This window comes from Vitis riparia, chromosome 12 (assembly GCF_004353265.1).
Source record: "Vitis riparia cultivar Riparia Gloire de Montpellier isolate 1030 chromosome 12, EGFV_Vit.rip_1.0, whole genome shotgun sequence".
Classification (NCBI taxonomy): Eukaryota; Viridiplantae; Streptophyta; class Magnoliopsida; order Vitales; family Vitaceae; genus Vitis; species Vitis riparia.
Window position 1 is genome coordinate 5,296,350 of NC_048442.1, and position 26,738 is coordinate 5,323,087.

General features: G+C 39.5%; 5 protein-coding genes across 5 annotated transcripts in view; 2 read left to right on the plus strand and 3 right to left on the minus strand.

Moving 5' to 3' along the window:
• Nucleotides 1-3,196: 3,196 nt before the first annotated feature.
• Nucleotides 3,197-4,519, plus strand: LOC117925911. Its single transcript, XM_034845021.1, has one exon. The coding sequence runs from the start codon at nucleotides 3,197-3,199 to the stop codon at nucleotides 4,517-4,519; it is 1,323 nt and encodes a 440-aa protein (XP_034700912.1).
• Nucleotides 4,520-7,926: 3,407 nt separating this feature from the next.
• LOC117925912 (cingulin-like) lies at nucleotides 7,927-8,930 on the minus strand. Its single transcript, XM_034845022.1, has 3 exons — nucleotides 8,863-8,930; nucleotides 8,595-8,685; nucleotides 7,927-8,502 (listed from the first exon to the last, which is right to left on the minus strand). The coding sequence occupies exons 1-3, from the start codon at nucleotides 8,928-8,930 to the stop codon at nucleotides 7,927-7,929; spliced, it is 735 nt and encodes a 244-aa protein (XP_034700913.1).
• A 60-nt stretch (nucleotides 8,931-8,990) lies between these two features.
• On the minus strand, nucleotides 8,991-9,725 carry LOC117925913. Its single transcript, XM_034845023.1, has 3 exons — nucleotides 9,671-9,725; nucleotides 9,413-9,580; nucleotides 8,991-9,264 (listed from the first exon to the last, which is right to left on the minus strand). The coding sequence occupies exons 1-3, from the start codon at nucleotides 9,723-9,725 to the stop codon at nucleotides 9,074-9,076; spliced, it is 414 nt and encodes a 137-aa protein (XP_034700914.1). The 3' UTR covers nucleotides 8,991-9,073.
• A 34-nt stretch (nucleotides 9,726-9,759) lies between these two features.
• On the minus strand, nucleotides 9,760-10,271 carry LOC117925914. Its single transcript, XM_034845024.1, has 2 exons — nucleotides 9,907-10,271; nucleotides 9,760-9,818 (listed from the first exon to the last, which is right to left on the minus strand). The coding sequence occupies exons 1-2, from the start codon at nucleotides 10,178-10,180 to the stop codon at nucleotides 9,760-9,762; spliced, it is 333 nt and encodes a 110-aa protein (XP_034700915.1). The 5' UTR covers nucleotides 10,181-10,271.
• A 6,682-nt stretch (nucleotides 10,272-16,953) lies between these two features.
• LOC117926634 (membralin-like protein At1g60995) overlaps nucleotides 16,954-26,738 on the plus strand; it is a 31,770-nt gene continuing 21,985 nt past the window's right edge. The window contains 4 exon segments of the mRNA XM_034845812.1: nucleotides 16,954-17,261; nucleotides 18,581-18,643; nucleotides 19,140-19,574; nucleotides 22,498-22,579. Of these exon segments, the coding sequence (XP_034701703.1) occupies nucleotides 17,109-17,261; nucleotides 18,581-18,643; nucleotides 19,140-19,574; nucleotides 22,498-22,579 (733 nt within the window). The 5' untranslated portion in view covers nucleotides 16,954-17,108.

Genomic DNA, 26,738 nt, shown 5'->3' on the forward strand with positions numbered 1-26,738 from the left:
TTTTGAGTTCATTCCTCACAATATTTTGGTCATGGAGGGTGTTGGTCTTGACCAACAATCTTCCAATAATGGCTTTTCTTTCACCTTTTCAAATACTGAAAGAAGTTTTTCTTTCAACTTTTCAAATGCCTCTTGGCACTTGGTGTTCCATTCAAAGGGTTGAGAATGTCCTTGACAAACCATCTGGATAATCATTTAGCAATGACACCAAAATCTTGGATGAACCTCCTATAAAACCTTGCATATCCTAAGAATGACCTAATGACCCTCATGGTTTTAAGGGTGTCAGGGTTGACTATCAATTCTATCTTTGCGTTATTGACCTTTATCCCTTTATTTGAGACTATGTGGCCTAATACGATTTTAGAAAATATAATAAAATGACATTTCTCTTAATTTAACACAAGACATTTCTTTTGATACCAAGTTAGGACTTTTTCTAAATGACAAAGACACTCCTCAAACAAATGAATCTCTGAAGACTATAAAATTATCCATGAACACTTCTAAAAAAGTCTCCACTATGTCACTAAAAATGCTCATCATTCACCTTTCAAAAAGTGGTTAGTGCATTGCACAAGCCAAAGAGCATACGCCTATAGGCATAGGTGCCAAAAGGATAAGTGAAGGTGGTTTTCTCTTAGTCCTTTAGAGACATTTCAATCTAGTTGTACCATAAATACCCATCAAGGAAACAATAAAACGCATGTCTAGCTACCTTCTTACTAAGATTTGGTCAATGAAGGACAATGGGAAATGATTATTTTCTATTCATGAAGTTAAGTTTTTGATAATCCATGCAAACCCTCAACCTCATTTAGGCATAATAGGATTAACTCACCATTCTCATTCTTGACCACTGTAAACCTAGATATCTTTGGCACCACTTAGATAGGGTTTAACCACTTGCTAATAAATGATACTCGCCTTTAATAGTTTCAAATTTTCACTCCTTACCACTTCTTGCATAGTGGAGTTTAACCTTCTTTGCATTTCCTTTGCTGGTTTGGTTCCTTCTTTAAGAAAAATTCTATGGGTACAAACTAGAGGGCTTATTCCTTTTAAGCTCAATATCATCCACTCCAAGGCACTCTTATGGTTTCCAAACATTGTTCTAATAACTTAGTTCTTGCATCAAAGTGAGGGAAAAGGAAATGAAAACAAGGTAGGTTTCACTTGGTCCCAAAAAATGCATATTAAATTTAAGGGTGAATGGAAGAGGCCTCAACTCTGTTTTAAGTGGTGCCAATTAAATTTATCTTTCTTCTTCATCAAACCCAATTTATTTTTCAAATTTGGCAATCCAATTAAGGCTTTTTATAACCTTAAATGAATTTAAAGATTTACAAGCATTAGCTTGCTACAAAAATTCATTCAAAGGTGACTCAATAGATTGAATCAAACACAATTCAAGAGGTTCCTTCATGCAAAGAGTATCATCATATTCTTCAATAAGAGAATCAATCAAACAAGCATTCTCTGTAGGGACCCATCCCTGATGACACGTGGCACACGTCCCCTAACGACACGTGGCACGTGTTCCTACCCGGAATATCCACATCCGGATTCCCCCAAGAGTACACGTGGCGCGCTTTCCTATCCGGACCACCTCCATCACTCATCCGGCGACCTTTCATGTTCCACACGGATACGTTCATCCCGGACCACCGCCATTACGCATCCGGCGACCTTTCATGTTCCACCCGGATATGTTCATCCGGATCGCTGGTCAGACTAAGCGTGCCTCACTACGTCATTCTGACATCCTGTCACAAATCATATTCTGATACCTGCAGAGCGAAAAGACAGAAGTGACAGCTAGTCACTTCCCGTTATCTCTGACAGCCGTTCGTAGGATGAGGATGTCCCTGCCACCACCTAGTGGCAATCATGGTAAACCAAAAAGCCTTCCATCATTTATGGAGGAGAGAGAGTTTCTAAATGGTATATATATGAACCTTCGCACAAAGAAGAAGGTAAGCTCCTCAATACCTAGAAAAAGGCCAACTGTGCCATCTACTTTTATCTCTCTTTCCATGGCTGACAAAACCGTCGGAGGGTGTGTCCAGACACCCCGTCCGGACGCCTTTTGCAGGAGCAGCTGAATCAGGAATTTGTGTTCGTTGAGATCGTATGTTCATCCATTTGGCAACTACGAGGATTGCTGAGAATACGAGGCCTCAACATTGGCGCCGTCTGTGGGAACGTTTTTCGCTGATTCAGTAAATAGCAGAAATGGCTACGCCTTCCCAAAGCCATTCATCTGGAAGAAGAGAGGAAGATAATTCTGAATGGCGCCAAGCCATCGAAAGAAGGCAGTTAGCGAGCGAGCGCCAACTACAAACTCTCCTCCAGGAGACGACGAGGTTAAGAGAAGAAAATGCAATACTACGTATCCAGGCATCGTCGACAGGAGTTCCCCGTCGTCAGCACTCCCGGGACCAGGTGGCCAACTCAAGGGCTCACCAGGAGTCGATTTACCCTGGAACAGCGGGAGCAATCCCTGAAACGCGCAGCGCTAGGCCGCATGAGCCACACACGCCTATGCCTCGAGCTCCCCGTGAAGAGAGCTCATATTCCACCCACTTCTCGTCAAAAAGACGACGTGACAGAAGATCCCAATTGTCGGGCGCCATGCGCGCGAGACTGGGCCCCCAGCAAACTGGCAGGCCCAAGCCACCGACGACCATCGCAGGGGGAGTGCACCATGATCCTACGGTCACCCCCATGCCACAGAACGCTCTTTCGCACCGTGACCCCTTGGTCACCCCCATGATGCAGAACGCTCCACCGCACCAAGCGGTACGAACCATTGGGAAAAATCTCCTGAGCGAGCCACCCATGGGCTCCATTAGCAAAAGGTTGGATGACATGCTCTCCACGCCTTTCTGCTCTCATATCATTCATTACGAACCCCAAGGGGATTTCTCGTACCAAAGTTCTCCACATACGATGGGTGCAGTGACCCCTTTGACCATATCATGCACTATCGACAGCTCATGACCCTCGACATAGGCAACGACCCACTGCTGTGCAAAGTATTCCCTGCCAGTCTGCAAGGACAGGCTCTTTCATGGTTCCATCGCCTACCTCCTAATTCGGTGGATAATTTCAGAGACCTCTCAGAAGCTTTCGTGGGACAATACTTATGCTCCGCCCGACATAAGCAAAACATCAGCACCTTGCAAAACATAAAATGAAGGATAACGAATCCTTGAGGGAGTTCGTGAAACGATTTGGCCAGGCTGTCCTACAAGTGGAAGCTTGCAGCATGGACGCTGTCCTACAGATTTTCAAACGATGTATTTGCCCAGGCACTCCCTTTTTTGAGTCACTAGCAAAAAAGCCTCCTATGACAATGGACGACTTGTTTCGACGTGCAAACAAATACTCAATGCTTGAAGATGACGTACGGGCAGCCACCCAGCAAGTATTGGTGGCCGGACAGGCATCCAAGGGTACTACAGAGGGAAGCACTAAACCTCCGGACAGGCCAAGACCATCCGATCGAAGGCAAGAAGGGCCAAGTCGCCCGGAAATGCCACCCCTCACACCACTCTCTATAACTTATGAGAAGCTTCTCCCTATGATCCAGAGCATGTCCGATTTCAGGTGGCCCAGACCCCTCGGATCGGATCCATCCAGGAGAGACCATAGCAAAAAATGCGCTTACCATAAGGAGCACGGCCATACAACGGAGACGTGCAGAAGCCTCCAATATTTGGTGGAAAGGCTTATAAAGGCGGGTCATTTAAGGCAATACCTCCGTACAGATGCTAGAGATGGAGATGCCTCCCGGGGCCGCGATTCTGGGGCCCCCATGGCCCCGGCCGCCCCCAAAGCCGTCATAAATTACATTAATGGAGGCCCGTCGGATGAAGAGCTCAATTCCAAGCGAAAAAGGCAGAGGTTGTTGCGGGAAGCGATGGTGCGTGAGCGTATCAATTCCATCCGACCTGGGATAACCGAAGGAGGCCCGCACCCCATAGACGGAACGATCATTTTTCCTCCAGTAGACCCCACGCGGATATTACGTCCGCACCGTGATGCCCTCATTCTATCCTTGGGGATAGACAAATTCGACGTAAGACGCATCTTAATTGACCCAGGTAGCTCAGCTGATCTGGTGCAAGCGTCAGTCATAAGCCACATGGGACACAACTTAGTCGGTCTCGAAAACCCTGGAAGGATTTTGTCCGGATTCAACGGGGCATCAACTACCTCATTGGGAGACATTGTGCTACCAGTCCAAGCTGGCCCAGTCACTCTCAACGTTCAATTTTCGGTAGTCCAAGATCTATCACCCTTCAATGTTATCTTGGGACGCACATGGCTACACTGTATGAAGGCCATCCCCTCCACATATCATCAGATGGTGAGCTTTCTCACTGAAGATGGGCAAACCAACCTATACGGCAGCCAGCTAGCCGCTCGCCAATGCTACCAGATAGCAAGAGAAGCAGGGACCAGTCGGGAGAATGAACCCCTCCCCGAATCCACCCATGCGCTCGACCAATAGCAGTCACTGTATCCGGCGAACAGAGATCCCCCGGCAGCAGATCCCTTACAAACAGTACAAATTTCAGAAGAAGATTCTCATCTTACTCATATAAGTTCCCTTTTAACGCCCGAAGAAACCCAGAGCATCCAAGACATCCTCCGACAAAACCATGACGTTTTCGCATGGACACACTCTGATATGAAGGGAATTCACCCCTCGATAGTCTCGCATAAGCTTAACATTTTACCAATGGCAAAACCCATCCGGCAAAAGGTCAGACGTTTTCACCCGGACAGACAAAAAGTCATCCGGATGGAGATTGACAAACTACTGGAGGCCAGATTCATCAAAGAAGTGGAATATCCAGACTGGTTGGCAAATGTAGTAGTCGTACCCAAGAAAGAGGGCAAATGGCGGGTCTGCGTCGACTATACCAACCTCAATAAAGCATGCCCAAAAGACAGTTTCCCTTTGCCACGAATAGATCAGATTGTGGATTCTACCGCCGGGCAAGGGATGCTCTCCTTTCTGGACGCTTTCTCCGGATATCACCAAATCCCCATGGCCCCAGATGATCAAGAAAAAACAGCCTTCATAACGCCACATGGACTTTACTGTTACAAAGTCATGCCATTTGGTCTCAAAACGCTGGCGCCACTTATCAAAGACTGATGACAAAGATATTCAAACCTCTAATTGGCCGCACAGTGGAAGTATATATTGATGACGTCGTGGTCAAAAGCAAAACTCGTGAAGAGCATGTTCTCCACTTACAAGAAGTTTTCCACCTCTTAAGGAAGTTCGACATGAAGTTGAACCCTTCCAAATGCGCCTTTGGCGTGAGTGCTGGGAAATTCCTAGGCTTTATGGTCAATCAAAGGGGAATAGAGGTGAGCCCAGAACAAGTCAAGGCAGTCGTAGAAACGTCACCCCCCAGGAACAAAAAGGAATTACAACGCCTCACAGGCAAGCTTGTCGCTTTAGGACGTTTTATAGCCCGTTTCACCGATGAGCTACAGCCCTTCTTCCTGGCAATCCGTAAAGCAGGACCCAGCGGATGGACAGACAGCTGTCAAAACGCTTTTGAAAAAATCAAGCAACGCCTCATGCAACCACCCATCCTAAGCAGCCCCATCCCCAGAGAAAAACTGTATATGTACCTGGCTGTCTCAGAGTGGGCAGTTAGCGCTGTCTTATTCCGCTGCCCATCGCCCAAGGAGCAGAAACCCATCTACTACATCAGCAGAGCGTTGGCAGATGTTGAAACCAGATATTCAAAGATAGAATTGACGGCCTTAGCTCTTCGAAGTGCCGCCCAGAAACTCCGCCCTTATTTTCAAGCACACCCAGTGGTCGTATTAACTGACCAACCCCTTCGCAATATCTTACACAAGCCGGACCTAACCGGGAGAATGCTTCAATGGGCCATAGAGTTGAGTGAATTTGGAATAGAGTTCCAACCCAGATTGTCCATAAAAGGCCAAGTAATGGCTGACTTCGTGTTGGAATACTCTCGAAAGCCCATCCAACATGACGAATCAAGCGAAAAACAATGGTGGACATTGCGGGTTGATGGAGCCTCACGATCATCCGGCTCCGGAGTAGGGCTCCTCCTACAATCCCCAACCGGAGAACAGCTGGAGCAAGCCATCCGGCTGGGGTTTCAAGCCTCTAACAATGAAGCAGAGTATGAGGCCATCCTATCCGGATTGGATCTCGCCCTGGCTTTATCCGTCTCTAGGCTTCGAATCTATAGCGATTCCCAACTCATGGTAAGACACGTTCAAAACGAATACGAAGCCAAAGATGAGCGCATGGCACAATACTTAAACAAAGTAAAAGATACTTTGCAACGGTTCACAGAGTGGACAATTGAAAAAATCAGGCGGAACGAAAATGCGCGCGCCGACGCCCCTGGCAGGTATAGCTGCCTCCCTTCCCACCAAAGAAGCAATACTACTGCCTATATATTTACAAGCCAACCTTCCATCACGGAAACCTCCACTTGCAACACCATTAAGGCAGGCGAAACAGATGACGAGGGTGGATGAAAGATATCATTGAATACCTCCGAACAGGCACCCTGCCTGAAGAATCTAAGCAAGCACACAAGATCCGGGTGCAAGCCGCCCGCTTCACCCTGGTTGAAGGGCACCTGTACAAGCGATCCTTTACAGGCCCCTACCTCAGATGTTTGAAACATTCAGAAGTACTTTATGTATTAGCTGAGTTGCACGAGGGAGTATGTGGGAACCATGCTGGAGGGCGATCGCTGGCACATAGAGCCCATTCGCAAGGTTATTACTGGCCTACGATGAAAAAAGACGCCGGCAGCATACGTCAAAAAATGCGACAAATGTCAAAGGCACGCCCCCATACTACACATGCCATCGGGAGAGTTGAAAACGATCTCAGGCCCATGGCCCTTTGCACAGTGGGCATGGACATAGTAGGACCTCTACCAGCCGCACCTGCCCAGAAGAAATTCCTGCTTGTCGCCACAGACTACTTCAGTAAGTGGTAGAAGCCGAAGCATATGCTAGCATCAAAGACAAGGATGTCACCAAATTCGTATGGAAGAACATCATTTGTCGCTTCGGAATTCCCCAAACAATCATAGCAGACAACGGTCCACAGTTTGATAGCAAGATTTTCCGAAAGTTCTGTTCAGAACTCAATATTCGGAACTCATATTCTACACCACGCTATCCTCAAAGTAATGGGCAAGCGGAGGCCACAAACAAGACTCTAGTCACTGCCTTGAAGAAAAGACTCGAGCAAGCCAAAGGGAAATGGGTGGAGGAGCTACCCGGCGTCCTATGGGCTTATCGAACCACACCCGGACGTCCAACAGGCAATACTCCCTTCGCCCTCGCATACGGAATGGACGCAATCATTCCCACCGAAATTGGCCTACCCACTATCCAAACCGAAATAGGAAGGCAGGATGATGCAAATGTAGAATTAGGAAGAAATTTGGACTGGGCGGACGAAATAAGAGAAACTGCAGCCATCCGGATGGCAGACTATCAGCAAAGGGCATCAGCTCACTACAATCGCAAAGTAAAGCCCAGAAGCTTCAAAAATGGTACGCTAGTCCTTAGAAAAGTTTTTGAAAATACTGCTGACATAGGGCAGGAAAGTTTCAAGCCAATTGGGAAGGCCCCTACATAGTATCTAAAACAAGTGAAAGTGGAGCCTATCATCTACAAAAGTTGGATGGAACCCCATTACAGCGACCATGGAATGTATCTAATTTAAAGCAGTATTACCAGTGAAAGATGAGGCAAAAAAAAATAGAAATACAAAATGAATAAGTGTATTTTTATTGATATTTGTGGAATGAATCATATACAAAAAGACCTCCGGACTACAAAGGTATAGAAAGAAGATAGCAGATTTTCTTTTACAAAAGGGAAAAGCTGTCATTGAGCAGGTTTGCTGTGCAGTTTCTCCAATTCACCCGGAGGAATTGAAGGAACGTCCCGTTTGATGCCATGTTTCTTCATACAGCAGCGGTAGCCGAACAAGTACATTTCATCAACTTGCTTCTGGTACTCCGCTTCAAGTTCCCCCCTCTCCGCAGCAAATTCACCCTCCAGCTCTTCCTTTTGCGTTGACAAACGCAGCTGCAACTCTTCTCTCTGCCGTCTCTCAATAGACACCTCTGTCCGGAGGTGCCTCACCTCCCTCCTCAAAAGAGCCATCTCCTCCTCCGCCTCAAACAGGCGAACTTCCATAGAATCCTCCCGGCTCTTTACCTCAGCAACCTCCTCTCGAAGAACCTCGTTCTTCTCTCGAAGAACCTCGTTCTCCTCCCGAAGAACCTTGTTCTCCTCTCGAGCAGTAGATGAACTGGCTTCAGCCTGCTCCACTCTCAAGCGCAATTTCTCTTCATCATTTTTTCGCTGAGACACAAAAGATTTTGTATACTCAGCAGTCTCCAGCAGGTCAGAAAGAAGATTGCGTTGAAGAGCCATACCGCGAAGGCCACTCACCAGCTGTAGGAAAATACTCAAACAAAGAAAAACCAAGTTACAAATCACATGACAAGCGCATCAGCATGACGAAGGAATTAAAAAGTAAATTATACCGTCTCTACTGTCTCGAACATCAGGGCTGAAGGTACCCCAGCGTCTGCAACAGAGGGAATCTGTTTTAGCTTCTCTTTCATCTCCGCATAACTGAAAGGGCTAGCAGGGATGAAAGTGGCATCATCAAAAGGACCCTCTCCCAAGGAGCATTGGAGAGTGATTCCTCCTCCGGAACCACACCTTTAACATTCTCAACCGGCTGGGCCTCTCTGGGTGGAACCTCAGCCGGAGCCAGAACCGGAACCTCAGCCGGAGCCAGAACCGAACCTCAGCCGGAGCCAGAATTGGAACCTCAGCCGGCACCAGCGCTGGGACGGCCGGCTCTCTTCCGTCATCTCCACTACATCGCCTTCCGGATGACCCTCCGGGACGGATGAACAGCTGACTTCGATGCCTTCTGTGAACCGGCCCTGAAGCCGCCCAGCGAGGCCAGACTTCAAGTCGCGTACCAGACGCAACCTTCTCCTAGTTGGCCCCTTCACAGGCACAAGAGGACGAGGGCTTGGCTCATGTACAGGCAACTCCTGGCTATCTGCCCCCATCTCTCCTGTTGGGGTGTAACAGGAGGCAAGTCGGCAACCTCATCCGGGTGAGCTGAGCCGGGTTGATTTATTGAAGCTGCTTCCTCAGCCAGAAGAGCCATCCGAACGTCTGGCGCCACCGAGGGCCCTGAAAGATTAAGGCCCTAATAAATTCGAAAGTGGTTGAGACAGAGGACGGGAGAGGATTTTCCGGCTCTTCAATATTACATTCTTTTCATAGCCAATGGGAGGGGGTACAAACTCTTTTGGAGGAGTTGGGATTTTTATTGCCTTACCCTTACTTTTTTTACTCAGCTTCTTCTTCTTTTTTGCTGGAGCACCAGCAGGCGGAGAGGACGCAGTCCGTTTCCCACCCGGAGCCTTCCGCAGAAGCCCTTCTTGTCTTTTCTTCTCCCGATCGTTGAGAAGGGCCTTGCGTTTCCGGGCATCTGCCTTCCGTACCCCTCATAGAAAGGAAGGTCTTCAAGAATAAAGTGCTCCCCGACTACCACTTCTTCAGGCAGCCGCCTGGGAAGTATGTTCAGCACGTATGCCTGAGGCTGCTGGACAACCAAGCGGAGGTTCTGCGCAGAAAGAAGCAGTTCGCATCTCCGCTCGGCTGAAGTTATTTCAAAAAGCTTGTTCAAACGATCGAACGAAGCCTTCTCCACCCACTCCACCAGTTTCCTCTCTTATCCTGGTCTACACCCAAGGAAGCAGAATATGTCAGCCACCTAAAAACAATGCTGACTTACAAACTATACAAAGGCAGAAAGTAGCTTAGCTATACCTGGAATCTTCAGTGACTGATTGGGAACAAAGGGCCTGTCCGGATGCTCAGACAAACCTGCCCATACGCCCTTGACCAGCACCTGCCCCTTGGCGGCCTTTTTATTCGAATCCGGTAGGTTTGTCACCAGTTGCAGGGATGGAAGGCTGGCGACGAAGCTGAAGATGTTACTCTTCACTTTCTTGATCGAGTAAACGAAAAGAACCTCCAGTAATGAGAGGTCCAAGTTGAACAGCATGCTCAGGATGCTGCACCCCATCAGCACCCGGATCATGTTGGGATGTACGTACACTGGAGGAATCTGGGTGAAGTGCAGAAATTCCTTGAGCAGAGACGGGACAGGGAATCGAAGCCCAGCATTAAACTGCTCCTTGGTAAACAGTATCGCGTTATTTTCCGGCTTCTCAGGCAACACGCCCTCTCCATCAAACAGCTCTACAGACACGCCATTAGGAACGCAAAACCGATCGCGAAATTCTTTTACATCCAACTTTTCTACAGACTTTTCAGCACGAGCGTCACCAGACGGGCGAGCTGAAGTAACTTCCTTGGTAGCAGACATTTTCCAGTACAAAGATGAAGCACAATCTGCATGAAAGAAACCCAGCAAGTCAAACAAGCGAAATCGACCCCACAAAACCTCAAGCCCTACCCCACAGGAGATTCCATACCCCACCAAAACGCAAAAAGCGCAGGGGGGCAGCAGAAACCCCAAACATACCCAAAACACAAAAAAAGCTAGCATCAAACAGTCACTCGCCAAAAAAAAAAAAAAAAAAAAAAAAAAAAAAAAAAAAAAAAAAAAAAACCAAAAAGAGCTTCCCAAGCAAATCAAAGGCAAACCAAGAAAAGAGCATGTGAGAAAGAAAGAAATTAGAATAGAGTTGCGTACCAAGTGTAAACTCGAAAACAGGGTCGAAAACCGCAAATGCAGTCACCGTCAACTCCTGAATGCTGCCGGTACGCTCACAAGCAAAGACAAAACAGCAGACAAATGAAGCGATGACAAGGAAGATGCAGTAAGAAAAAGCAACGGGAGTCCACAGCCTGATATTTATAAAAGACAGCCCCTCGGTATCCCAAGCGTTCAGAAAAACGCTATCATTAAACCGACACATTGCCTAGGGAATACCCAGAGACGGCGGCTCGCCATAAATGCTCTTCTGTCTTTTCGCCCCAGCTCGCCACGTGGCCCAGTCAGAACAAAAAGCGAACTCCGGTTTTAAGAGGCAATCATTCTTTTTTAACCCGCCCATTTTGCTAGGGCAAATCGACAACTTAAAAAGGGGGCATTGTAGGGACCCATCCCTGATGACACGTGGCACACGTCCCCTAACGACACGTGGCACGTGTTCCTACCCGGAATATCCACATCCGGATTCCCCCAAGAGTACACGTGGCGCGCTTTCCTATCCGGACCACCTCCATCACTCATCCGGCGACCTTTCATGTTCCACACGGATACGTTCATCCCGGACCACCGCCATTACGCATCCGGCGACCTTTCATGTTCCACCCGGATATGTTCATCCGGATCGCTGGCCAGACTAAGCGTGCCTCACTACGTCATTCTGACATCCTGTCACAAATCATATTCTGATACCTGCAGAGCGAAAAGACAGAAGTGACAGCTAGTCACTTCCCGTTATCTCTGACAGCCGTTCGTAGGATGAGGATGTCCCTGCCACCACCTAGTGGCAATCATGGTAAACCAAAAAGCCTTCCATCATTTATGGAGGAGAGAGAGTTTCTAAATGGTATATATATGAACCTTCGCACAAAGAAGAAGGTAAGCTCCTCAATACCTAGAAAAAGGCCAACTGTGCCATCTACTTTTATCTCTCTTTCCATGGCTGACAAAACCGTCGGAGGGTGTGTCCGGACACCCCGTCCGGACGCCTTTTGCAGGAGCAGCTGAATCAGGAATTTGTGTTCGTTGAGATCGTATGTTCATCCATTTGGCAACTACGAGGATTGCTGAGAATACGAGGCCTCAACATTCTCCTCATGCACATCACCAACATCTAGGGTTGTTTCATCAAATTGAAAATATTAAGCTCTAGACAAGGTCATATTTCCAAAAGTCAATTGCATTACCCCATTTTAACAATTAATAAGTTCTATCACATAATGCACAAGGGATCTTATTAGGGCTAGTCATACTTTTTACCTCAATTGTTTTCTTTAATTCCATTACCTTAACTCTTCCAGCCAATGTAGCCAACCTAACACTTATGTCATATTTACTCGTTTAGATTAAATTTCCTCTCGCATATCACACTTGATCCTTCTTTCCCCTTGGCTAAAATTTCATTAAGCTTATAAGAGTCCTAAGTTTGAGAACTTTAAGCCACTTACTCTAGAAAATCATAAACTTCATCAAATGTTTTGCTCATAAATTCTCTATTTAGTCCAACCAAATTAGTGTGATTAGGGAGTCAACCCATCATAAAATATGCTAACCACACACTATGGTTTATAGCCATGATGGGGAGATTAGTTAATCAAATCTCAGTATCTCTCCTAACAATCATAGAATGATTGTTTCTCATTTTGTTAAAAAAGTATAGTTTTTCTCCTTAGAGTTATTATACATTGAAAGGGGAAATATCATTATAAAAAGTTCAGTTTACATTTATAACCAAGTACCAATAAACTTTGGCTTTGAGCTATAAAGCCACATTTTTTCCTTATCTTACAAATAGAATGAAAATAACTTACACTTTACAATATCCAAATTGCAATCAGACTCTTAAAAAGTTCCATAAACCACCTTAAATTCTTTAAGATTCATGTAAGGATTCTCCTCGTCCCAAAAATTTGGGTAGTAGTTGAATCATACCTAACCTAATTATATAAAATGATAAAGAATTATAAGGAATTACAATGCATGAAGAAGCACTTGCCATAGTGGTTGGAGGTAATATCTAAGGGTTTGAATTTGAGAATTTTCATTCACCTCATTCTTACCATGATTGCTACCATCTTCAACTATGTTGGAAGGGTTAGGAGGGTTGATACGAATCTAACCAATCGGCCTTGACTATCCCTAGTCTAATTTGGCCTATTTAAGTTAGCCACAAACATACAACACCTCAGGCAACACAGTCCAAAAAACCTATCAAAATCACTAAATGATTGAATAAGGAAAATTGAAACTAATATGTACAATTGAAAAAAAAAATGAAATAAAAGGAAATGAATGTGGAAAAAATTCACTAGGTTTTGATTAATATCACAACCAATTAAACATTTACTAAAATTAGTTGTAGTCGTTATAATGCATTCTCCCATGCCAAAAGCTTGATTGTTCCCTAATATTTATGTTAAAATGTGATTCCCTAAGTATAAGGAGTTGATTGTGTTTTCAAAATCCCGGTGAATTAGGTATTAAACCTCAAGAAGATGATCATAGGATGTAGGGGAGATGGAAAGGTTTGAGAAAATGGTTTATGATTTTTTTTTTTTTGTAAAACAAAGGAAAAGGTAAATGAACTTGACCTAAAAATTTAACATGCAAAATTTGAAAAAGTGTTGACCATAAGGGGATCATTTAGGCTCCCTTTTTCCTATGAAAAAACCCTCAATCAAGCTAACTCAACCAAGACTACTTATAGGTGCTTTTAGTTGGAGAATTTTCAACCCAAGCCCAACTTAATTAAACCTAATGCCACGTACTTGTTAATTGGACCTCTTTACAAATTTCTTAAAGTACCCACTACCTATTTGCTTTTCAAAGTATAATATTAAGGGTTTAATATTGGTTGTCTTAACTTAGAATGACTTCCATCATTAAGTGCATGAGATACCTTCATAGGGGCCCCTAAACTCTAATTTTCAAGTATCAAGACATGACATTTTGATCAAAATAAGACAACATCATTGATCTTCATGTCACTTTGATCCTTCGACCCTACTCATACCTCTCTATTGCATTCTAAATAATCTAATAGCTTCCCAATATCATAATTATTCATGAAAAATACTTGTAAACATTAACAACCAATGAAAAATGTGATAAAATTGAGCATACACAAGGTAACATGTACTTAAAAAGTTTAAAAACATTTTTAATGCTAACATCAAACTTAAGATGATTTTTGCCCTTATTACCATATAAGATATAACATAAATCACACTCTCCACTAAGCCATTACTAACCCCCTAGTAACGTTGATGAAAAAAGGAGCAAAGTACAATGAAGAAGGAGCAAAATATGCTTCATTAGACAATTTACTTTGTTTAAGTTCGACAATTTGCTTTGTTTAAGTTTCATCATCAATCCTTTGTTCAAAGTCCAATATGCTAAGGGACAAAGCCCCAAATTCCCCAAAGATTCTAAAAATCACCCCTGCTAAAAATCTTCCTTACTAACCTTTAGTGAAGAGTTCATTAGCATCTAGGTATAAAAAGTCTTTGCCATTAAGGTTTTAAACTTCACTGATCTTTAGGTCAAAATAGCCTATGGATCTTTGGAGCACCATGCTTAACGTAGAACTTTAGTCACAATCCTTTTCTTCAATTCCCATTTTTTCGTAGGCGGATGCAATGTACGATGCTAATCCATTCTAACCCATGTAGCAAGCATCAAGGTCAATGACTCCTAGCTAGCTAGTTAAGGGCATTAGGAATTGAGTGCCCTTTTTAGAACCATATTCGAGTTTCCAAGCCTATGTTGACTCACCCACCTTATCATCAACACAAAAAATATCACACCTTTTTACATGAATTTCAATTCTTGCCTTAGGGGAAGAGGTTGAGTTACTTAGTACAAAACTTGGTGTTTTGATTTCGATGTATTTTGGGTAGATTGTTTTGTTTCGTTGATTGTATCTTGAACTAATTTCTATCTCATATCTCCATGTTTTTATTGTCTCTTTTGTGTTTATCATTCTATATCTTTTATATTGTCAATTTTGTGACAAAAAAAGTAGAGATTTGTTTAGATGTTAATATTTATTTGGTTTATATATTTATCTATTTCCACACACTATTTTTCACAAGTATTCTTCGTTTAGTGTGTGAAGATCACATGCTCCCATGCTTCAAAAGTTGTCTGATGGGTTGGGAACATTAAATATCAAATTTAAAAATGATTGATTAAAACAAGTGACATTGAGAGATCATCAACTTTCATGATGATTTGTTTGGATAAGTGATATTGAGATATTTGCAAACTTTGCCTGAGAGTATTAAAAGTTTAAATAATCTATATTTTGTTACAAAATTACCAAATGAGAAAATAGTTAGTACATTAAATTATTTAGTTTAAGTTTAACAATTTTGTTCATTTCATCCTTAGACTTTATTTTTTCTTTGTGACTTACACTCTATAAAAAATTTGAGATAGCTGCACGTTCAATTAAAGATAGTGTAGGTAAGCATAAAAAGATTCATAAATGCTAATACTTTGGAACAAGCAGCATAATGTGAACTTTAAGGTATTTAAATTGAGCTTCAAGTTATATGTTTTAAAAGAAATAACTGATTGAGCACTTAAGTGCTCAAACCTATACTCAAGAGCTTAAACTTGCTCTCAAACAGTCTTATCCAATACTCAAGCATTTGTACTAGAATTTTCAAAAAAATTAATTCAATGATATCTTAATTCTTTCCATTTCTTAAATTTGGTTTTTTGAAAAAAATTTGGTCCACTAGAATTCTTTCCATTTTTGGAATTTAGTTCTTGAAATTTTTTTGGCCCACTAAGGTTTCATATATATATATATGCGAATTTTGGAAGAAAGATTATTAGCTTTCTTGTATCTTGATATTCTTAAGACGCTTCATAATTTTTCTTAGGTTCGTGAGAGAGATCCACATTGCCTCAAGGCATTAAAGAGTCCACTAGGGAGCTCATATGACGTTTCATTGCAAAAATGAGAATGATATAGGTTATGAGATGTAAGCCTTAAAGATGACTTTTGTCAAGTAATTTTGTGCACCTTTTCTTCAATCTAGTAAATTTGAGCTATATTATCTCTTGATCCTTTGAGTTTTACATCCATAAAGTTTTTGGGTAACTTTATTTTTTATGAGTGGTTTTCCACATGTATCGCTTACCTTTTTGTGTAATTGAATTTCTCCACCCTTTCTCGCTCCTCAAGATGACACAAGAACTCAAACTTTCAACCAATGTTTTAAAAATCGAATTAGGCATGTCAATTCAACATCTAGATAGTTTCATAACAATATCTCAAACTTTCAACTAATGTTTTGAAAATTAAATTAAACTTACCAATTCAATTGATGAAATCATTGATTGGATCTTGAACTAATTCAGTGTATCTTTTAAGTTATTTTTTCTTTTTGGATAATGGTCCACCTATACCTTTTGCTTCACAACGGGGATAATGGATCATTTAGTGAAAAGTCCACCAAATGTAATGCGTGGGAGCTTGAACTTTGATTAAAGGGGTGAAGAAGACTCCACTAGTCAACTTAGATTTAATAAATAAAATAACATAATTTTTTTATAAAAAATTTGTAATAATAATTATATATATATATATATATATATATATATAATTATTTTTTAGAATTATAAAACAATAGAATTACAAGCATATAAGTATATAACTTCCTACATATAAGAAAAATTTTCTTTCATTTTTAATATATATTTTCAAATTTAAATATTATACTTATTTTATTTAATAGAATTTAAAATATTAGTAAATTTTATTGATCCATGATTTAATTTGATATATATATATATATATAGATATTAATTTTTTTTATAATTTTAAGAATATAAAATTAATATATTTATCACGTGACTGATTCCATGCGGTTCAATCATCTATTCCAATTTTTTAAAACATTGCTTTCAACTTCATACACAGTTGATGGAGAATCACGGCTATCACTGAACACTCTCAATTAGCTACTCTTAACAACTGAAGAATTTTTTAATAAAATGAGAAGGCATTGGCACAAAACAGTGGGTCCCACAACTTTGCAACACATAGTCGCCACGTGGCAACAATAAAAGCAAGAAAACTCCCCCACGGCCCCGCTACTCTTCTTCTTTCTTCTTCTTCTTCAACGCCTTGCGACCTCATCAACGCCCTAACCCTGCATCCTCAAAGCGCACATAGACTCCTTCTTTTATCACTCTCTTTTGCAAACCCTAGCCCTAAACAACTAGGGCACATGCCCAAGAGGAAAAGCCCTACAGTTTGACAGAGAGAGAGGCAGAGATGGATCCAGAACAGACCTTCATTAGGGTTCAGGAGCGCTTCTCCCAGATGCTGACTCCCAGAGTCAGGGCTTCTCTCGAATACATTTACCTCTTTGTGGCCATCACTCTCTTTTGTATTCTCGTTGTTATGCACGCCAATTACGTCCAACAGGTGCTTGTTGTAGTTTTTTTTTTTTTTTTAATTTATTTGTTATTTGTGGGTTTTGTTGGAAAAGTTTGTTGTTTTTCAAATTTAAGGTTATTGCGATTGTGATTCCAATTGGTTTTTGTGTTATGTGTTGTTGTGCTTAATTGAGTAATTTTGCATTATTGAATTCTCGCAATTTGGAAAATTGGAATTTTTTTGGGGGTTTGAGGTTTATTAATTGGGATGACCAGCTTTGGAAAATGAGAAACTGAAACAGTGATTAACCATGCTTTGTGTATTGTTTCCTTTGTAGCCGGGGCTTGAAAATTGGATTTTAGGGATTGTATATATTATTTGGGGCTGGCGAATTGTTAATAATTATTTCCGTACTGGTTCAGATGTAATTAGGCTTGAGAAATTATTTAGGAGATGGTATATTCTGTTTCCAGTGCGAATTTGGTGGATAAGCAGCTGGAAGTTGTTTGATTGTGCTTTGCATGTAGTTTTTAGTTGCATTTGAGGCTCAAAAAAACATGGATTTGATGAATAGTATGTTCTGTTATCAGAGTGAATTGATAAGTAACCCTCCAAAAATCATTTAATTATGCTTGGCATTTGGTTTTGACTGTGTTTAGGCATTAAGAAATTGGTACATAAGTTTCCAACAATCATTTGATCATGCTTTACCTGTAATTTTGGTTGTTTTTGGGCTTAAAAAACCGAGCTTTTGGATGCCCCTTGAGGCCTAGAGGTTCTATTCCACCCAACAGTCAAAAAAAGATTAAAAAAGAAAAAGAAAAGAAAAGAAAAGGATCTTGGGGACGATATATTCTGTTGCTTTCCAAGTGGGCTAAAAAATAAAAAGTACCTGTCCCACCTCTTCTCTCTCTCTCTAGAAGGGGCTTTTCTGCACTACCATGCCATGAAAAACATGTCCTTGCTGGAAAAGTGCTATATAGGACTATCTTTCTTTCAAAATAGATGTAGCTAATGATAATGGTACAAATGATCCAAGGTTATGATTCAGCTGTTAATGTTTTGTCTCATAAAAGATAGCAGAAAATAGGAATATAATTCAAATTAATAATAACAGAATGATGAATTTGCAAGGCCCCTAGTCTGAATATGCTCCTTTTTTTTTTTTTTTTTTTTTTTCTGAGTTTGTTTAGGTCTTGCTGTTTGAGATTGGAAAATTTGAGACTAACTGGTTGAGGTTGCTGTAGATGCATTCTACTTTCTACCTAATTTTCATCATGCCAATTTCCATTTTTTGTTCCATAATGATATGTTTCTAATAGGTTTTGAACCTTCTAATTTAAAACTTAATTTTTCTGTGTATGAAGCCTGGTTGTTCCAGTGAGTTCTCTGGAGTTGAAACAACAGAAGCCCAGCTCATTCAAATTAAGGTATATGATCTACTAGGTATTGTAACTTAAGCTTCTTCTTTTTACCTGTTTCCCTTTTTTCCTTTCTTTTGTATTTCTTGCTTGCAAATTTCTCAATTTACTTCCCAAAGAAGTTGAGCTGCTTTGCACCTAAACTTTAGTTGGTGGGTTGGAGAATCCACCACTGATGGTTAAATTTTTGAATTAAAATTTCCAAGCTTACCTTAATTCAATTTTCATTAATTCCTGCTGTTTTTTGTTAGTTTATGAGATTATTGGGGATTGCTTTATTTGAAACTCAAATTGGGTGCCATAACTATGCTCATCTATTTAGTTTATTCAATATTTTTTGGTTAACCCTTTCATCATAAATCATCATTAATCATTATAGTTATTCAGAGACATGGACAAGTATGCATCTTTTTGTTTAACAGACCTTTTGACTTATTTTTGAGATTCTAATGTGTATTTTACTGGCTATGATGCATATGCTAACCACCTTTTCCTATTGGGTTAGATAACTAGTGCTGGCCTGTGGTCACGAAATGAGTCAGAATATAAAGCAATCAATGTTCCTGACAAGGAAACTGTTACTGACAATTTGAACGTTAATGTGGATGGAGATGGATTGACGTTTTTGGCTGCGAAGGTTTGGTTAAATTGGATTGGTTCAGGTGCTAGGAGGGGCAAATTGGCATTGAAATTTTGGAGAAGCGATACAGAACACCTTGAACCTCAAGCAGAAAGCTCTACCAACAGTAAAAGCTCTAAGCCAGCAGTTGATGATGCAGTCATTAAAATTGATAAAGAGGAGCCACGGGCTAGTTTTCCAGTATCAGCCAAGGAATCATTTAAAGCAGCTCTGGTTCACTTCTGTAGGAAGTGGTACAGGCGTTTATCATTCTTTTGGAGGCATGCATTGCAAATCCTAGGAAGTTTCCAAAAGTTATGGGTGAGTAATATCTGGGAAAAGCTCTTTCTTATTGATATATAGTTTTTGTGGGTGGCCATTGTTTTTGATTAGTATATCACTTCGTTAGCGATTGGAGTGAGTTTTCTTCTTCTTCGGCGTCTTCTTTCTTCTTCTTATTTTATTTATTTATTTATTTTTTTGTATTTTTCATATGTTTATGTGGCAACAAAATAACTTGTTACAAGAGGAGAAAGCAAACAGCAATATCAACTTCATTATGATGTGCAAGTTCAACTTATTTTACCTATATTTTTACAAGGTTATCATCATATCTCGGTGCCTTTTTACTAACATGTTTGCTTTTCTTCTTTCTTTCCTTTATTTTTATCCCTTTTTTGAAAACATGAATCCTCATTTAGTTGCAGTTATCACACCACAGTTGCTCTGAACATGTTCTTTTTAATCCAATAACTTAACAATCACTATGTTTTTATGTCAATACTTTACCTTGCCATTGAAATTGTGCATGTGTGTGTCCTATTTTGAATCTCAGCCTTTTCTACCTTTGATTTTTAGCTAAGTAATTTCATGAGAAAATGTTTCTTAACAAAATTTCATGAGAAAATGGCAGGAAGCCTGGCAGTTGGTATTGCTGATGCATATGGCCTTAGCATTGCATTCTCATTTTATTATTTATTTTTAAACAGAAATTATTATAAATGGAAGATAAAAGAGAACGGTTCTGAGTAGTTTTGAATTTTATAGATATTAAAAACATAATAATAAATATGGCTTCCATGATGAAACCACTTCTTAGTTCTTGCAAGTGGTATTTATTTGGGTTTGCTAATTATGTTCATGAAGCCCTCCGACAGATGGGTCCTCGCAGAGAAAATCAGCCCCAAAGGCTTCTCATCGTTTGTTCTTTTGTACATATACCTTTACAATACAGATTCAGTTTCCTCTGAAAAAGACACACTACTAGGTAGCTTCTATGTCCTGTTTTGCTTGGAAATGTAGCATACTGTAGATGCAACTTTCTGAAAGTAATTTGCACAGATCAATCTGGTCAAGAGGTTGCCCCTATTATGCTGATGATTTCATCTGGTTGGCTTGGAGACATGCTACATGTCTTAGAGAAATGAGATGCATAAAAGGTTTGATCATTGGATAAGATAAATAAAATGTTCTGGGGAATATGCCATAATGTTGTAAAATTTGGCTTCAATAAACCATTTGCATACAGATATGAGAATGCAAATCCAACATGTTTCATGTTATCTTATTTTACAAGTTGCTGGAACACTAGTGTAGAGACGCACAAATAAAATCCTACAATTCTATATATGTTTTTTGTACCTCCATTTTGGCAACTCTTTTTGTTTGAGTTGTGTGAGGGTGGGTGTATTTATCTTGTATTTCATGGGTCACTATTTTGGTGCCTCTTTTTAATCTATTTACTCTTCTTTACTTATATATTAAAAAAAGATATCAAAACTTACTTTATGAAACTACAAGCTCCTGAAGTTTAAGCAAAGCTTGCTGCCTGTTTGATACTATGAACAAGTACTATTTTCTGCCGAAAAAAATTTAATCACACAGAAAACATATTTGGTAGCATGTTTCCAAAAAAATCTTCTAAATATGGTTCATTTTTAGAAAATGTTAAGATACTTTTTGACATTTTCGGAATATAGGCACTTTGATGATTGAATAATCCAAAAACAAACATGTTGATTGTCTTCGTCTTTGAAGACGAGAAGTTTTTGGAAAACCATTTTCATTTCCACTACCAAATAGACCCTTAGTGTTTTTATTAATTTACTAAGAAAATATTATTTTCAAATGTAGTAATATGTATTCTAGATATATAAAAAGAAGTAGAGTTTTACCTATCAAAAAAAAAAAAGTATTCTACATATATAAACTTAATTTGCATGTTTCTAGTCTCATGGTAGTATTATGCCTTTAGGCACCTATTGTATGCATTTTTTATACTTTGGTGCGCCCTTTTGCTAGGCGGCAGGTGCTGTTAATATATTTCCTGATTGTGTATCAAAAAAAAAAAAAAACTTGGTAATATACTTTTCATGGGATCCTTGATCGACTAATCAGGAGATGGATTCTTTAGCAAAAAGGGGAGCTAGATCCGTTGTCTCTTTCATGGATGATTCTTTGCCTGTTGATCCTTGGCAATAAAGTGCCTGTTGTATACTCGGAGCTTTGTTTTATTTGTTTGTTTACCCTTTCTGAAGGATCCAGCAACCTTCTTAGGTTGCATCTCCTCTTTTGTTGGGCACCTCTTAATACATTTTGTTTCTTGGCTATCATACACACACATACATATTGGTTTCCATGAAAGGAACAAAGCATGAAATTTAGAAAAAGAAACTTGTTATGTCGTGTATTTTAGAACACCCTGATCGTGGAAAGTTGTAAAAATGTTCAAGTTAACTTCCCAACTCCAATTGATTTAAGGACACTGCAGTTTCTAAATTTGATGCCTGCAGTAAAGTGGATCGGCTTGATACTACTTGCTATTCATGAGTGGAAGTGTCAGAAATTGGTTGTGGACAGACTCATACATGTCGTAACCTTTAGAAAATTCTAGCTTATGAGTTTGCATGATGAGCTATGAACATCGATGTGGAAACTAGTGGGCATAAATTCCTTCATTGTAGACCAGAAAATATTTAATCTGTCATAAAGAAAAGAAATATTAAATTTGGTGCTCCAAATGACTTTTGGACAGTTCTAATTTTTTTAAAGCTTGAGAAAGGACATTTAATTGTTTTCCCCTGATTTTATATTGAGTGCAGGGCTTAAAATCTTTATGTGAAAGGGGCACAAGCATATACTTTGAAATATTACATGCTTAGTGCATTCTTTCTTTGATTATTAGCTCAGTTTCTTGTATCATGGTTTGAAGTTCTATTTCCTGAAGTTACACTTTTCTATGCAGAATATAGCAGGTATACATTTGAATCTTGATATACCCAAGTGCTTGCGGATACTTCATTTGGACAAGCTTAACTTAATGGCTGGTAAATGACTATGCTTTTTGTTTTTTGTTTTCACCATTTAACATCATGTTGCTAACATAACAGTGGCATCTCCTAAATATTAGCCAATAAGTAGGTAACTTGTGAATAAAGAAAGAAATCATGGCATAGCTATAAGTTATCAGTTCATGTTCCCTGATACCATTCTCATACATTTGGTATGGACCAATAGGGTCCTTTATGGCCTTGTCAAGCATGTCCATCCTAGAGAAGAATTAAGAAATTCTAGAATCACATTTTTGTTTCTTATTTAGCTTTTCAAACATAGGTACGAAACAAAGAAGTTGAAAACAACATTTGTACTAGGAATTGCAAATGACACATTCTTGCATTTTTATAGTGTTGGGCTAGGTTGTGTATAAATGGGGGTTCAATGTGTGTATTTGAATTTATTGATTGGTTGGGTGTTTCTTGATGGGAGGGGTATTTTCTGTTTTTCTCCTCTTTTCCTATGTCATATAGTGGCCTTTGTATACTAGTTGTGCACCTTGGTGTGCCAGTTGTTTTTTTTGTTAGGTCCTATTAATTAATTTATTTTTTGCTTACCTATCAAAAACAGAAAAAAAGGGTTAGTATGAAAGATACTAATGACCAAATTGGCAAGTTTGGTGGGTATTTAGTATAAGCTATTGACTAATGTTATTGTTAATATTATGAAGGAGGTTGGGAAACTTGTGTTGAAGTTTCTAAACTCATTTGTGGAGGGTAGGCAATTCTTGATGTTATTTTTATTGCTAATGAAGCAATTGATTTCAGATTAAGTTGCTAATAGGGTTGGCTTGTAAATTGGATATTGAGAATGCTATAGCCATGTAAATTAAGGGTTTGGTTTTTGTTTTTTACCCTTGTCCCTTTTGAGTCCAAAGCAACAAATTTGTTATATTTACAAAGAAGATGAGAAATCCTTCAAAGATTTATGTAATGGGTATAAAATACAGGTTAATTCAGGTTTTATAATCTATTATCAAATTTTCATTGGTTAATGGTTTCCCTATGGAGTTTGCATGGCCTTAGGCATAGGCATCTACCCTCATCTTACCTATTTGTTTTGGTGATGATGGGGGTTTTGAGTTGCTTTTTTCTTAAGGGAGTGGAGGGCAGTTTGTGAAGAAATCAAATTGTTTCTTTTTTCCACCGAAGTCTTACAACCCTAGGCAATATATACTTATATAGTACATTTAGTAGTTTACAGGTGCTCGATTCTAGGCTAGAAAATAAGAGCAGGTTCTACCCCATATTGAATATTAAATCCCTATAATTTAGGGGTTGATTCTATCATAATTTGAATCTTTAAAAACGGGGATTACTTCTCTACCGAAATAGCCTAATCTAGGCTAATGATATTTACAATTACACTCAATCTTCTATTATGTGAAATAAGGTTTTGTCACACTCCCTCTCAAGATGGTGAGTGGATGTTTTCCATTCCCAGCTTGCCAATGATAGTATGAAAAACAACACTGTTTAAAACTTTGATTAGCAAATCTGCAAGTTGACCTCTAGTGGATATAAAAAGGGTGCAAATCAGTCCACTATCCAAATTTTCTTTTATGATTGCCTTGGATTATGGGTAATATTGATCGCTGATTTATTGTCATAATAGGGTCTCATAGGTCCTTCCCTCTTAATATTTAAATCTTCTAGAATTATTTTAAGCCATAAAAGCTCACAGTTAGTACCATTGCTCTAAATTCAAGCTTTGCACTTGATCAAGCAATTAATTCTGCTTCTTACTTTTTGGAGGATCGCGTGTCTCTCTTTGTTGGGGATTGTGTGGAGAGAGAGGAACGCTAGGTTTTTTGAAGACACTTGGAAGACGTCGGAGATGATGTGAGATTTGCTTCATTTCTATGTTTCTTTTTGGGCTTATAGTACAAATGTTTTTAAACCTTGTCCTTTGAATGTAATTTAGCTTGGTTGGCTTTCGATATGTACTCCCTAGGGTTGGGTCTATAGGGTTAGGAGATGTTATATTTGCATAGGTTTTTTGTACCCTTTGTATAGCCCTCCTTGTATAGTGGATGTTTACGTAGGTGTTTTTGATCAAGTTTGCATATCGTGGGGAGGATTTATCATCCTTCTCATGTTTTATTTATTCTTGATTAATACATATATTTGTTTCTGATAAAAAAAAAAAGAGGAATGTGCAATAACTAGATGTGGATCTCTTGTTAGCTGGAGACCTTGCATAGTTTGCATCAATGTAGGCCAAGTGTTAACCTCTCTCCCTTTTTGAACAATATTCCTTTCCTTGGTGTTCTCTTCAAGTCGATACATTGCTTGAAGATGAACTTCTTTGGGATTGTGCATAAATTGGCTCACAATGTTGACTTCATATGCTATGTTCGGTTTGGTATGCGGAAGTTAAATTAGTCTCATAACAAGCCTTTAATATATGCCCTTGTCCATGGCAGTGTCTCCATGAGCCTCTCCGAGTTTGTGATTTTGTTTAATAGGTGTTTTTGTTGGTTTACGCCTTGTTTTACTTGTCTCTTTCAGCTTATCTAACACATACTTCTATTGAGATATGAAAATTCCTTGCCGAGGGTGAGCTACTTCAAAACCTAGAAAGTATTTCAATCTGGCAAGTGCCTTTATCTCAAATTCCTTAATTAAACATTTTCTCAAGGCTTCTCTTCCTTCTAAGTCATCTCCTATTACTAAAATGTCACTAATAGGATTGTGACTCCCCTCGAGGCTAGAGTTCAAAATCTCGGCTGAGATTGGTATGACTCAGCTGAGTTGTATCCGTCTAGGCCATGCCCGATACTGACCTATAATTGAGTCAAAATCAAAATCCACAAAAATGATGAACTTTGGGACAAAAGTTCGAAGCCTCGGTCTTAGTTTGCATCTTCATCCTTTAGATCTAAGCTTTTGCATCCTTGTATGGCTGATTTATCTCTAGTTTAGTACCTTTAGACCTCGAAGATGATGTGAGAAGTTGTTGGTTGAGAGATGAAATGGGTGTTCGGTAGAGAAGATGAAATGTGTATTTTGCAGAGAAATGAGCATGTTGTAGAGAAATGAGAGTGAGAGGTTTTTGACTCAAATGGGAAAGAATGGGCATGTTGCAGAGAAATGTGGGAGAAATGGGAGAGAGAGGTCTTTGACTGAAATGGGAAAGAGGTCTTTGATTGGGTATTTAGGGGAGAGAAACAGGAGAGAGAGGTTTTAACTGAAACAGGAGAGTTCTTCTGATTGGGTATTTGGGAATATATTAAATGATTATAAATATTTAAGTTTATGTGAAATAAATAGGATATAAATATTAATATAAAAATTAAAAATTAATGGATATAAGTTCTAAAAAAATATATTTATTTTTAAAAATTTATTTATTCAAACAAAAATAAAATTAGTACAATATTTGGTTTTTTTTTTTTTAATAATGGTTTTATTTAGATTATAGTTGATAGGAAAATGATGTTTATATTTTTAAAGGTAATACATGGTTATTTTTTAATGGTTGAAAATATTTTTTTTTAAAATTTTCAAAATATTTAATTTTAAAAAATTTATTATAAAAATAAATTCTTTTTTTACTAGTTTTATCTAATATTTAGTATGAGGTGATAAATAATTTTTTTTTAAATCCATGCTTCTATCATTGTATAGATAATGTTCTCTCTATATATTTATTAATTTTTTTAGTCTATATGATTGTATTTATTTTTTTAATAATTTTAACAATTCTCTTGAAAATTTTGAAGATCTTAAATGAACATATTTTGCATGTCGGCAGATACCGATTCAAGATACCAAGACTGATGTGCCTTGGGACCTTTTGAGTCAATGATTGATACCGCGACTTTGAACTATGCTCGAGGCTGGATGTTGAATGAACAACATGTGATCTCCTTGGCTTTGCTTGTACCCTATAGCTATTATGACTTTGGAAAATCTCCCAAGCCAAGCTCTAAGAGATTGTTTTAACCCATATGATGCCTTTTTGAGCTTACGCACTTTTTTTGCCCCTCTCCAAGTGTGGTTCAAAACTGGGAGAGACTTTCATGTAGATTTCTTCATCAAGATTGCTGTGTAGGAAGGTGTTTTTAACATCAAACTGTTGTAGATTCCTCCTATGATGTGAATCCAATGACAGGAGCATTCTTATTGTATTTGTCTTCGCAATTGGAGC